The sequence below is a fragment of the Sesamum indicum genome, linkage group LG14, assembly GCF_000512975.1.
Source record: "Sesamum indicum cultivar Zhongzhi No. 13 linkage group LG14, S_indicum_v1.0, whole genome shotgun sequence".
NCBI lineage: Eukaryota > Viridiplantae > Streptophyta > Magnoliopsida > Lamiales > Pedaliaceae > Sesamum > Sesamum indicum.
Window position 1 is genome coordinate 4,737,722 of NC_026158.1, and position 14,680 is coordinate 4,752,401.

Sequence of the window (14,680 nt, forward strand, 5' to 3'; positions counted from 1 at the left end):
ATAAATTAGAGATGTAAATGTAATTATCAACGTAAAAGAAAAAAAAAAAAGAATGTGAGTGTGTATATTTATCGTGAGTTTTGATATTAATTGTCATGCATGAACTTGGCCTAAAGGGCACTCACCGTTTTAACATCGGATAAGGTCGGCCACACGGTAGCGCCAAACACCCTTTACATGGCACATTTTAAACGGTGATGCGGTGGGCCCCCTTCTCTGAAATCGACCACTCTGCTTATCTCCTCCCCTCCTCTTATATATATAATCTCGTAGCTCCTGTTTTCCAGAGAATTAAAAAGAAAAAAAGAAATTCGATTCTTGAAATTTACAAGTTGGAAGAACTCTCTGTTAAGCGGTGCAACCCACCCGGATCATCACTGTGAGAAATGGGCGTCCCAGAAACCGACCCGCTTTCCCAACTGAGTCTGCCGCCGGGTTTCCGGTTCTACCCGACGGATGAAGAGCTTCTGGTGCAGTACCTCTGCAGAAAAGTTGCAGGCCACCATTTTCCTCTGCAAGTCATTGGAGATGTCGATTTGTACAAATTCGACCCCTGGGATCTTCCAAGTAACTATTTTTAGTACTGTTCTTGCGGGTTTTTGTGTGAATATGTGAATTTCTTGGGATGTAATTGAAGTTTCTGTTTTTGTGTTGCAGGTAAAGCTCTATTTGGAGAGAAAGAATGGTATTTTTTCAGCCCGAGAGACAGGAAGTACCCGAATGGGTCGAGGCCCAACAGGGTTGCCGGGTCCGGGTACTGGAAAGCAACTGGAACCGACAAGATTATTACGACGGAGGGAAGGAAAGTTGGGATAAAGAAAGCTCTTGTTTTCTACGTCGGAAAAGCTCCGAAAGGGACAAAAACCAACTGGATCATGCATGAATACAGACTCTCTGAATCTCCGAGGAAGAATGGGGGCAATAAGGTAGAAAGATTATTACATTTTTGCTGTTTTTTTGCAATGTTAATTGATGATCTTGTGATGAATGCTGATGGGAATTGTTTTTTTTTTCTTGTTTTTAGTTGGATGATTGGGTGTTGTGCAGAATCTACAAGAAGAACTCCGGCGGCGGCGGAGGGGGGCAGAAGCCCGTCGTTTGCAGCGGACAGAGTAAGGAGTACAGCCACGGGTCTCCGTCGCAGTCGTCGTGTTCGTCTCAGCACGACGACGTTTTGGAATCGTTTCCGGAGATGAATTCTCTCGAGAATTTTGAGCAGGAAGATCAGAAGCTGATGAATCTTCAGCGATTGGGGTCATGGAACTTTGATTGGGCTACTCTTGCTGGACTGGGCCCTATTTGGGCCGAAGAGGTTCAGGCCCAACATGGTCAGACGAGAAATGGCATGTATGCCCCTGATGCTGTTATGGACGACGACGTACAGACCGGGCTTGTGAACAATCAGCGGGTACACGACTCGGGTTTCTTTCCGACCGGGTTCGGTCAGGGACTTTCCGGATCGCTCGACCCATTTGGAATCCGGTACCCGGCCCAAACGACCCTAGGGTCGGGGTTTCGGCAGTGAAAGTGTGAATGGATACTTTTGGGGTGGATTTGTAATATTAGCATGAGAAGATTGTTTGGGGCGATTGTGTAAATACTTGTAATTCTTTGGGCTAAAGTTTTGTCTTCGCCAGATTGAGGAGAGATCCAAGGAAATATGATTAATTTTTGGGGAGTTAAAAATGAATAATAAATATTCTTGCAGAAAGGAATTTATTATTACAAAAAATGGAAATTTACAAGAAATTCAGAAATAAGAATGTTCATTTGCAAGTTGCTCCTATGTACGTTCATATTTGAAATAAAACAAATTACTTAATAAAACAAAGCAACGTTCAAATTTAAATCGGATTGAAACTTAACGGCAACTAACAGAATGAGTTTATTATTATACGGATATTAAAATATGAAGTATTTATAATCTTTTATATAATATATAACATGTTTTGAATTAATCAATTTTTTAATTCAGTCGGATCGATTGGACCAATAATTCAAAAATTATCGGACACGATTTTCAAAACATCGGTTCAAATTAAAACACTGGCACTGCATAAAAGACAATTTCATGGGAAGCAAACTGACAAAAACAAAATTGAAATATAGAATATGTGAGCCGCAAAATGGCATGTGGGAAATGAATTTGGTATGATAATTATAATCTGAATTTTATCAAATTCAATTCGAATAATTCTAATTTCCACGGGAATATGCTCAACACAATTCTCACAAGAATTTCAGTCCAGGAATTAATATCTTACAGATATTTTGTATTTTTCTTGTTTGAAATTTCTACACCCATCTTTTCCTAGTCTTATTTCCAAAAAAGAAAACAAAAAAAGACATTCTGCATAGGATCTTGACGGAAGATAAATCCTCAATCTTCATTTAAATTTTTTCGATACTTAAATTAGATGAAATTTTACAATAAATTAAGTTGGGTCGAGGAGTTAGATCTCGATATCATATGCATAGTGTTGTCCATTAATATTTATAGAAGATCAATACACCATGAGGTGCACGGATCCATGTCTTTGATGGTAACCGTCGTATAATTTTAGAATCAACAATCTTTAAAACGGATTGGTGGATCCATGAAGTCGCACAACCTGACTCGATTAAAAAAGACGCGATTTTTTATCATTTTAAGGCAGAGGGTTAAATGATATTTTGAAGAGTTATTAATCTATTAAATCCTATCAATATTCATTAGGCCTAACTTAATTATATTTTTAAAAAAAAGATATTATTTGGGCCTTTCCCATTAATTTTTGTTTTGTTTTTCAGTTTTAAAAAAATTAAATTTTGAGCAATTTCAATCTACATTAGAATTAAATAATATTTATTTTTTAAAATGGATAAATCAAATTCTTATTACATCAGGCAAAAACATTACAAGACTATATACTAAATAATTTATAGTAGCATATCACGAGCTGTCGATCAACAAAATAGAAATTCAAATTGTTCAAATTTTCAACATGATCACTCGCAGAAACTTAAATTATGATCTTGACTTGTCAAAATGATGGACCACGAGTGTTAATTAATAATTAAACGGAGATAAAGTTCAAAAACAAGTCAATAGGTCCTAACTTAATTGACGAAGCTGAGACCCTATGATTTTAAAAGTTATGGATTCGAACCCCGCCAGGTGCGTGCGATGTTGTATGATATATAGTAAGAGTTGGTCTAGTGCATAATAGGAGCTGTCGTCTACTGCAATAGTAGGTGTTATCGAGCATGATATGGTTATTGCAATAGTGCATATATATGGTTATGGTTATTCAATAATTTCAAAATAATTATGCGTAATAGACATTTTTAGGATATTGAACCTTACCCGTACCCGATGATATTTTAGAGTATTAGATTCTATCTATACTAAAAAACAAAAAATAAAATTATCCATACTTATTTAATTCCGTTAGGTCCATAATAAGGGAAAAAAACCAAAGAAGAAATGAAAGATTGAATCATCGAAGCGACGCAGATGTAGCGAATTACTAAAATAATCGTCTTACACTGATGAATCAAGTTCAAGTCCAGCTTGACAAAAAAATTTGTTCAAGTTTGACTGTTAAATCGAATTTAAACGAACTTGGTTCCATCAATCTTAATTGAATATCGAATAATTTGATTATTTTTTGAGCGACTGTTGTCGTTTTTTAAACGGGCTTAGATTTTATAATATCCAAGAACAACATATTTAACCAGCCTAACACTCAAGGGGACATGGGCTTTCATCTCATGTTGAAAAATGAAGATTTTTTATTTTCTAATAATTTTAGCCAATCCATTACTTCTATAGTGCAAAAGCCCATCCAAAATTGAAGTCCACAAAGAAACAAATAAACAATTTAATTTACATAACCCTAATCAATGTTGTATCTATTTCAAGTTGCTTTTATTTTTCCAAATTGGGTATCATTTTTATGAACCCTTTATTTTTTCAGTTAATTTTCCACTAATAGTTCATATAGAGGTTACATAACATAGGAAGTGTTTGCAACAACTTGCACTTTAAAAAAAATTAAAAAAAAATTATTTTTTTTAAAGAAAATAAATTTAAAGTCAAATCATCTGGCCCAAAATAATAATTAAGAAAGATGCAGACTACATGTCTACGAGTGTTAAATTATTTACAAAAATATAAAAACTAGTTACAATTATTTATAAATAAAAAAAGAATCTTTGTTTTTATAGCTCGGGAAGCAGAAGCTGAAAATGTAAACAAGAACTTTTAATTAATTTCTCATTGAAAGAAAAAATAAAAAAACCCTATTATGAGCTGCAGGTCAGACGTTCCCTCAGGTTCCCCAGTAATTTCTCCACTCGAGCTACAACAAAAACCTTATGTGCCGTACAGAGCACGACTACGCAGAAACATAACTAAGAAGATGTATCTGTATCTACATCATCGGAAATTCAATGCGTCACTTTTTTAGTGGTCATGAAAAAAACAAAAAAAAATAGGTGTTTTAGAGTGTGTCATTATCATTAACAGCAGAAGCATAAACATGAATTGTTGGAGAATCATTTCATATTTCAACAAAAAATATAAATGAAGGGACAAGAATGGAGATAAAAGTTGTTCCTTCTTTACCATATTTGGATATGCAATAGGATATTTATAGGATTATGACTATCAAAATTAGTAACCATTTTGAATGACAACCACAAAGCTTTTTTCATTATTATTATTTTTTTTTCATTAAAAAAAATCATGATGTATTATCAAATAGCATAGTATAAGATAATGCGCATTATTAATTAGTGGTTGGAGTTAGAATAAATAGTATAAAGATGTATTCTCACCTTTGAAAGGGGAGATTCATGGCTAGGTGACTATGATATCGGAATAAGGAATTTAAATCACGTCTGGTCGAACGCAATTAATTCTTAATTTGTGGTTTATTTATACATATCATTCTTTTTTTTTTAACATAATTATAAAAATCACCTCTGACAGCTACAAAATAGTGTTATTTTGTGTAACGGTACTGGCATTTCTTGAGGGTGTGTCCGTAGTTTTCCGAAAAACAGAAGTGATTTGTATAAATGATACTGACGTTTCTGATGAGTGTATGTGCAATTTTCTTCTAACAAAATAAAAACTGATCATATTTCGGACGGGAAAACGAAAGAATTGAACCCTTCCTAACAAATTTGACTCTAAATTTTGGAATCAGAATCCATTTTAAAATTCAAGTGCAAGGAATTAGTCATAAAGTGTTAGAAGTGGGGAAAATCTGTTTAGGTTTTGTCATGGTCTATGAAATTGGCAACTGAAATGAAGACAGATAGCTATTACTGAAAGCAATGTCTGGCTCAGATTATCTTAAATCCAGGATCAGGATAACTAAAACAGCCCCCCCCCCCCCACCCCCCACCTCTACCCCTTTAAAGTCGCATTTCTTCCTTAGCACTGGGCATTAAATGCACATATTTGATCAGCGACTTTTCCATTTCCATTAAAGAAAATGAAATCCAGTAGTTCAGCTATCTTCAAGTCATTGTGCACCCACATTTGTACCTATATCTTTGGTGGTAATTTTTAATTCAAATTGAGTTTGACTTTATCTAAATTAATTATAATAAGTTTTTTATTTAATTTTTTTTAAAAAAAATCCACAAATTTGCAAGATATTTTTAGAGTTTATTCGGTATTAGATTCTATTTTATTTTTTTATATATGAATTATTGAAATGTTGGAAACCTTTCAAAATCTTGAAAATAAGTTACAAATTCTTAAAAGTGCTTGCAAACACCTAACATCTGATTTTTAAATTTTATAACCTCATTTTACCAAATATTTTGCCACATTTTACAAGTTTTCAAATATTTTATAAGATACCGCCACATGAAATTTATCATTTAATCATTATTAGTTATCATGATTAAAAAAAAAATAGCCGTAAAACATAACCATTGACCACAATCGCACAATGATTGTTGGCTATAATTTTTGAAAACGTCGCTAAAATATTTGTCATTGCAAAAATAATTTTTACAATGAATAATTTAAGTTTTTGCATTAATTTTTATTTAACCATAACTAATCATAAGTATTTACCACGATTTTAATTTATAGCCAATAAGATTGTAAGCAACAGTAATTATTCTTCTAATGTGCTTTAAAGAACTCATAAGATACCCTCGTTACGATGATTGTATTACACTTTTCATGTGTTAAGTAAGGAAATTTGTAAGTTTCGTCGTGTGAATATGGGGAGTGACATTTTTTATCCACTTTTAATTCATTTTTACAATGACTGATAATTTAAAAAAATAATGGGTTTACTGCAATTTACATCCTCTGTGTTTGGAAAAATGAACAATTTACCTCCTGTAAAAAATAAAGCAGCAATTTATCCCTTGTGTTATAAACAGTAAAGTAAAATGCCATCTGACGCATTTTATGAATTACAAGCGCCTTTTAAATTATTTTTATTTTTTAAATTTAAAATTTAAAATAACGTTTATACCCTTATTTAAAGACCTTGGATCTTGATTTCAGTATAAGGTCCAAATTTAACTAATAGATCAATAGACTTTCATCTCATTTGAATCAATTATTTAGATTTAACTAAATAAGAATTAAAAATGTATATAATTAAATTTAAATATATATAGAAATATATATATATGCTTGTATAATAATATATATTTAAATATATCTAAAATATATACATGTATATGTAGAAAGAGTGAGACGGAAGGGGATATGGCGCCGGCAGGGACGGGAGCGGCTACGGCGACGAGTTGGGGAGAAAGGGCAAGGGACGGCGGGACTAGGAACGGGGCGGATTTGGGTGCGAGGATGGGCAGGGGACAGATCTGGATGGGTGGCATGAGAGGGGTGGGCCGGCGCTAAGGATTGGGGAGACGCGGTGGTGGCGATCGACGGCTGGAGTCAGAAGAAAATGGATATATATATATATATATATATATTACTTTTATAAATAGTATACATATTAATATGTATATATAATATAATAATATTTTATTAACTAAAAATCATCCTCAGACTTAGAGGGTCGTGTGTAATGCGCTCATGGATACAAGGGGGTGATTTGTTATATTTTTATAATATAGGGAATACATTGCTATTTTTTTTTTTACAAAAGAGTATTTACACATTTCATTTAACAAAGAGACAGATTGCATTTTTTTCCAAACCATAACACATCGAGACATTTGCCGTTGAAAAATACTAATTTGACAGAAATATGTCATCTATGCATCATATGATGGTTGCAAATTGGGCTAATTTGACCGAAATATGTCATCTATGCATCATATGATGGTTGCAAATTGGGGACATTTTCTCAAAACGTGTACTACGGTGGACATAATTAGACATTATTTCAGGGGGCATTGATGCAATTTGCCCATTATAATTTTATAATTAATATGGATAAAATAACAAAACTTATTAAAACCATAAGATTAAGTTATAAACTTCTTACTTTCTTTAAAAAGTATATACATAGCCGTTATATCTTATTTTTAGTCTCATAAGCTCTTATCTTAAAATTTTATTAAACACGCCTCCATACCTCGACATTATAAAATTATTTAAATGTCCTAAAAATGAATATATTATAGTTGTCGTGTAATAACAACTCAAAATGAACGATCAATCATATGATAATTATTAACAATACTTAGAATGTAATTATCCGACGTGGTTAAATCTGATTTGAAAAAGAATTTTGTTACGTCGGCTCACCATCAGCATCAGCATCATGGGTAAATCCAATGAATCCAAGTTAATGCAGGGCGGGACGCTGTTACCAAAGTTAAATAATCCTCATCCACACAAATCAAGATAAGTATTTTATTGGCGTAGATGATACGTACGTATATATACAGAGAGAGGGTAAATTACAAGTATAATTATAAATACTTTTTTATATTTGATAAAAATTATATCGTTTTTGAATTGAGATTTAGAATCGTCAATGTTATTTTTACTGTATTTCTTTTATTTTCTTTAAAAAATTATAAAAAAAGTTACAAAAATTTTAAAAATAAGTAAATTATAATTTATAATACACAGATGCATTTTGATCTGTTCACTATTAAAAAATAGATGGAATTCTAACATAGATTAACAAATTGGGTTAGTTATTGGATGACCATTAAAATTTGGGAGGTATTGATAAATTTTCAAACAATGAGGGATATTTAAAATTATATCAAATTTCAGGGGGGGCTCGATTAATTTACCCATATATATAATTAATTAAAATTAATATGTGTAAATTACAATGAGCTCACATAATAATTGACATAATTACAAATATTCATTGTTCTTTGAGAAATTACGAAAACTCTATTTGATTTGAACGGTCGCCCAACAGCTAACCCAATTTGTTATTTTTCATAAATTTTATATTTATATTTTGTGGTGAATCGTCCAATTTTTCCATCACCTCGCCCAATTTTTTTACAATTTTTTATCTAAAAAGAAAAAATATATAATAAGAGCAAAGTTAATAATTTCAACCCTTCATCCAAAGATTACATAATTTTATCAATCAAAAGAATATTGATAATTTCTTAAATAATAAAATACATTCATAATTATATCAAATTTTAGAAGAGCTCGACGTACTTCACGCAAGTAATTATGATTCAATCACAATAAATATGGTGATATGTCACAAGTAATTGGAAATTATGGATAAGCCATTCAAGTTTTTTACGCTTAATTTCGTCTGACATTGCTTGGCGTGTGATCATAAATTATATATAAATTTTCTTTATTCATAAAAATTCTTATTCAAATCAAATTTGAGCGGTCAAATCAAATACACAATAAATATTATATAATAAACTATGCAACCATTTGATATATGTGTTAGAGCTTTAGAAAAGTACGTTATTCAATAAAATCACTATAAAAAATCAAAATAAAATTATTTTTTATGCGTTTACATTTATACTGTGATAAAATAAAAAATATTTTTCGTCCGATAGCTTAGGTCCATTATATTTTTAGCCGCACTGTTTACGAGATTTTTTAAAAATAATCTCATAACTTGTAAAAGTCACATTTTTAGTCCTCTTGCCAGCTTTTGTACCAAATTGGAGGAAAAAAACACATGCAAGTCACGTGGCTGTTATCTTTTTAAAATGGAGGAGAATGGTCACTTAACTTGCATTTAATTTTTTACGTCATTTCCTAATAGAAAGTGATGGAAAGACTGAAAGTGAGAATTCATATTAGGATTAAGTACATTTTGCATCTCTAAATTATGTATTTTGTATCATTTACACCACTAAAGTATGAAAGGTAACAAAAACACCCCTGACAAAATAATTTGATATTGATAAGATAAAAACACCCTTCTCAATTAGCCCTACATTTTATTTTACTTTCTAAAATATATTTTATTAAAATATCTTCCCTAAACTATTTTAGTGATTTAAAATTTTTGTCATATTTTATTTTAAAAATAATATTTATAATTTTTTAAAAATTATGGAACACAAAAAATATTTACAAGCTCAATATATGCTGAAGTAAATAAAGGAGTGTTCGTGAAAACTTCTACTTTGTAGTAGTGATTTTAGTAGAAAAAGTTTAAAATTGTAGCAGAATAAAAAATGGATAATATTTTAAAAAAAATTAAAAGCAGATAAAAGCTAAATTGGTGGTATTTTTAATAAAATCACTTCTTAAATAAACTTAATTGGTTAAAGATCATTTTGTCCATACGTATTAAAAAGTACTATGTTTGTTTAATATTTGCACTTGTCATTTGATAATAATAATTTTTTTCTCAAAAAATAATAAATTTTATTGCAATTAGTATATCTCATATTTAATTTTATAAATATTTTCCATCTATATTATTAAAATATTGAATATTAATGAAAAGAATTAAATGTTTAATTTAATAATACTTTCACTATATATATAGTTGTTCAGTAATTCATGCACAATAAATAACCTTGCATGATTATTGAAAAATATATTTATTAATTAATCATAGCAATTTTAATTTATATTTTTCTGTAATACTTAAGTAGTTTTGATAAATTAATTCATTTTATCTTCCTTCCATTTCATTGAATTAGACTAATATTATAAAAAATAATAATAATAATTACAACGTTCTTTCCTAAAGTTTGATGTATTTACATATAAATTCTCTGTAATTTGAGAAATTACATCTAGTACTCCTGACGTTTGTTACCGTCTACCAAATAGATCATCTATTAGTTAAAATTCACTGAATTTGCTTGTATTAGTAAAGAAATTGAATGAAAATACATATTTACCCCAGATTGACATGCTACTGACTTATTACAGGTTAAACAATTTTCTTTTTTCTAATAAAACTACCCTGGTGAATATACACGTCCTCACATGCATTAGCGTGTGAAAATGCATGAGGGTAGTTTGGTTAGAAAAAAAAATCGTTTAACTTGCAATAAGTCACTAATAATATGTCAATTGGGGGGTACATATAAATTTTCATTCAATTTATTTTACTAATATCAATAAATTCGATGAATTTTAACTAACATTGGATCTATTCATTAGACAAAAACAATGTCAGGGGTACTAGATGTATTTCTCAAATCACAGAAAATGTAAATCATAAAAGGTCCACATTTAATTATAAATTATACACAGACATCGAGTGTGCCGCGACGGGCAGTATGTTATAAGTTGTAGTGGCTTACGTGGGGTTGCTAATTAGTCAAAATGAAGTTGGTATGCATGACAACAAGTGCAAGCTATAGTTTCCCAACATACAGTTGAAGACCAAAATACTGCCAAACAGATACAGATGGAAGATTCCGTGGGAGAGAAGGATGATCATGTGAAACGGACGGGCCGGATCACATGTGAAATCAAAGGGTCATGCAATTGCGACTTTGCCTCATTCTGTTAAACACAAGAGTGCTGAGGCAATGCGCCTTTTGTTGTGCCGCAATATCTGCCTTCCTAACCCTAACATAATACTACCAATTTTGCTCTAAATCCTATTTTCATTATAATTATTATATCATTTCATAGTATACAATTTTTTTTTTAAAGTGATGAAATAAAAAGGTAAGTTATATCCGCATAGCCTGATCTAATTATACATATACATCCCTGACTTATACTCTATTTACACAAACCCCTCATATCTTTTAAAAAGTTACACATACACTCATAAAAATATTGATACCATACATTACACAAACTAATCTTATTTTTTGAAAATTACACATATATCTGCAGAAATATCAATATTATTTCATAAACTATCCCTGTTTTTTGATTGTCAGGGGCAGTTTCTATAATTACAAAAAAGTAAGGATGATTTGTGTAAATAGACTATAGATCAAATGGTGTAAATATAATTATCCCTAATTTATAAATACAGCCTTGAGATTGTTCATAATCGAAATTTACTTTTATGAATTCTTAGGGGGAAAAACTTATACGAAACCCTCTGAAGGATATTATACAGCCGCACCACTTCAAGAAGTATACTTATAACCTTACAAAGGGCGTAGGGATGTTTGTATAATTAATCTAACTCCAGTTAATATAAGATTAGTATAATATAAAACTTATAATGTCACTGCAAAAATTAAAAATAACTATTCTCCTATATATATTATAAATTATTATGATTTAAAATCATAAAAAAATTAATATATTTATCAAAATTAATGTAAAAACTAAAATTTTAATCACAATTAACCAATATTTGCTATGGCTAAAACTTCATTTGCATAAACAATCATTACGCGATCATGAGTTATATTGACCATCATTTTTTTGTTGATAATTAAACATAACAAAAGTCATATTTCTTATTATGTGTTTGTCCAAATCTTATTTTGGTATATCTATCTCAAACATTTGACAAACTATCATACTATTACACATTACAAGGAAAAAGCGTGTTTGTTTCTGTGGGAAAATCGCAAAACTAATCCCACAGTTTAGAATTATTTTAAATCTTTATGAAATCTTAATCATAAATTTTATTAAAAATAACAAAAATATGTCAGAACAATACAAAAACATTAACAGATATTAAAACTAACTGTGGAGAACCCACGTAAAAGTTATGTACACGTGGGTCAAAAAACAAGTCAGCCGTTGCTTTTAACATTTGTTAGTAGTAGGGGCCTTTTTTTTTTTTTTTTTGCAATATTTTGACCTTTATTTTACAGTTTTTAATAAAATATGGAATTATATTTAAAATCCCATAAAATGTGGGGTGAAATATGAACGATCCTAAACTATGGGACTAATTTTACAATTTTACTATAAATTCCCGTATATATTTTAGTCATGGGGACATAATAGTATGTTTCTAGGCTAATTAAATAAAAAAAATGGATTCATCTCTTCTTCTATTTCTTTTATTTTCTTTTATTACTGTTTTTTAATAATTTTATTTCTTTTATTTTCATCAATCTCTTGAAACACAAAATTTAATTAAATTGTCAACTGAAAAACCACACTACTCTTATAATAAATTGATCGAGATCAAACCCCCTGCGTGCCTCGTTTTTCTTGTTCTTCGAAATGTAATCGATTCTGATCCTAACTGATGAATTCCAACCCTTTCTCAGAATTACTCCATCCTATGATCTATAAAGTCGTAGGTTTAAAGTGTTTTTTTTTTTTAAATTGATAATTATCTATATGATTCCATCAATATTTCAATAAATTCAATAATATATTAATTTAATTAAAATATTAAATAACTTATATAAAGTGGGATAAATATTCGTATATTTAAAGGGACTTACCAACATGCTCTCTTGACTTGTCATCAGCAACGACACATTATATTCTCCGAATTTCCATTCACATAACTTTATAAGTTCAAGAGATTTTGAGGATTAATTTAATATTGATTTTTTTATACATACATGTAATCGAACGGATTCCAAATCAATGGCTGAAAATTCAGATCGCTGGGTCAGACACGGGTCGAGTCACCCTTCCTGCTCACAGAGACATGAACCCCTAGAGTGTTTTAGTAATTTCTAAACTCTCAAGGCCGTTCTGGTGCTTTTGGACTTGTTCAATGTATTTCCTCCATCAGGTCCTATGAATATGTACTGGATGCATAGATATTTGTATAACTTTACGTGAGTTTATTGTAATTTATTTTATTATTTTTAATTATATTAATGTATTAATCGAATCAATATCTTATTTAATTTTTATTTAATTTATTAAAATATTGATGTAATTACATAATTACGGTTTGGAAGAAGAAGAAAAAATGGGGAAGGGATGTATGTAGGTGGGAATAGTTGATAAATAACCCCACATGCTGGCGTAATTGCCATTTCGCTGCACTATAAACATATGGGGCAAGTTAGGCTGTGGTTGATCCGGATGCGGATTGATACCCTATTTTCACAAGTCATTAAAAGGATCTTCAATTCAACTTCAACCCACATGCACCCCCATCACCCACCATATTTTCAAGATTTTTTTATAATTATTTTTATATATTTTAATTGATTACGACTAAATTTTAGGGTGTATTTCTATCGATAAATTTAAATTAAATTGAATATAATTTATTTTATTTGATACATTAAATGAGTAAAAAAATTTCTTGTGAAAAAAGAATTAGCAAATCACGTACCCCATGTATAATTAGGAGTAATTTGCTTCATTTTTCTAAATACAATGAGTAATTTTTTATTTGTTTTGCAGGGTTTTTTTTTTTTATTTTTGTTATTTCTCATGTCATGGGGAAGTAAATTGAATTTTTTTGAATTTAAATGAACGATTTAGAGGAAAATTTTCAAATGAGTTTATTTAAAAAATAAATAAAATTCATTAATACTCAATAAAACGTAATTCAAATTTAGAATTGAAGGGTTTTAAATCAATTAAAGAAATAACAAACATATATATTCAAAATATTTGTTATTAAGGAATTGAAATTCATAACTCTGAATCCTTCAATAGAAATACAATCTTACTAAATTTAATTAATTTTGTTTGCATAATCATAAATTTACAATAATATTGAATTTAATTTTTAAAATTATTTTGCATGTGTAATTTTATGCAGTTGTGGCTGCAAGAGATATGGTGCTTATTACAAAAGTGTTTGCAATAGTTTATATTTTTGTGGTGGAAATAAGTTGTAGGGAAAATCGTGAATTGAGCAGGTAATGAAAGTCGAAATCAATGTATGGGAAAAAAATGAAGTTCGCACGGCCGAAAAATTGATTTAATATTTATAATTTCATCAATAAATTACAAAAATTATCAATAAATTATACGTCGAATATATTAAAAATTAAAATACTTTTCAATTTTTAGTACATATAATTTATGATATTGCTCGACATACTAAAATATCAAATATTAGTTTATTAATTATTATTATTATTATTAATTTAAAAAAAATTGGTACATCAAATTAAATATATTTAAGTCGATCAAGAAAATCAATAATTTCAAATCAATAGTTTAGTACGTTAAACGTACCAAATTCGATTAATTGTCTATTACGAAAGTAAATTAATAGCCAAATAACAATAAATTTTAGTACAATAATATTTTCCTTAACATAATTATGGAAGTTCTTTATCTACGTAATTGACCTAATTAATGTACAATTGTTGTACAAAAGGAGAAGCCTTCTACACATGTAATTATTTCTAAATTATA

The 14,680-nt window shown here is 29.6% G+C and overlaps 1 protein-coding gene across 1 annotated transcript; it reads left to right on the forward strand.

Annotated features, from left to right (window-relative positions):
* On the forward strand, positions 275–1,716 carry LOC105177026 (NAC domain-containing protein 72). The gene is made up of 3 exons (XM_011100040.2): positions 275–567; positions 658–926; positions 1,025–1,716. The coding sequence occupies exons 1-3, from the start codon at positions 387–389 to the stop codon at positions 1,523–1,525; spliced, it is 951 nt and encodes a 316-aa protein (XP_011098342.1). The 5' UTR covers positions 275–386; the 3' UTR covers positions 1,526–1,716.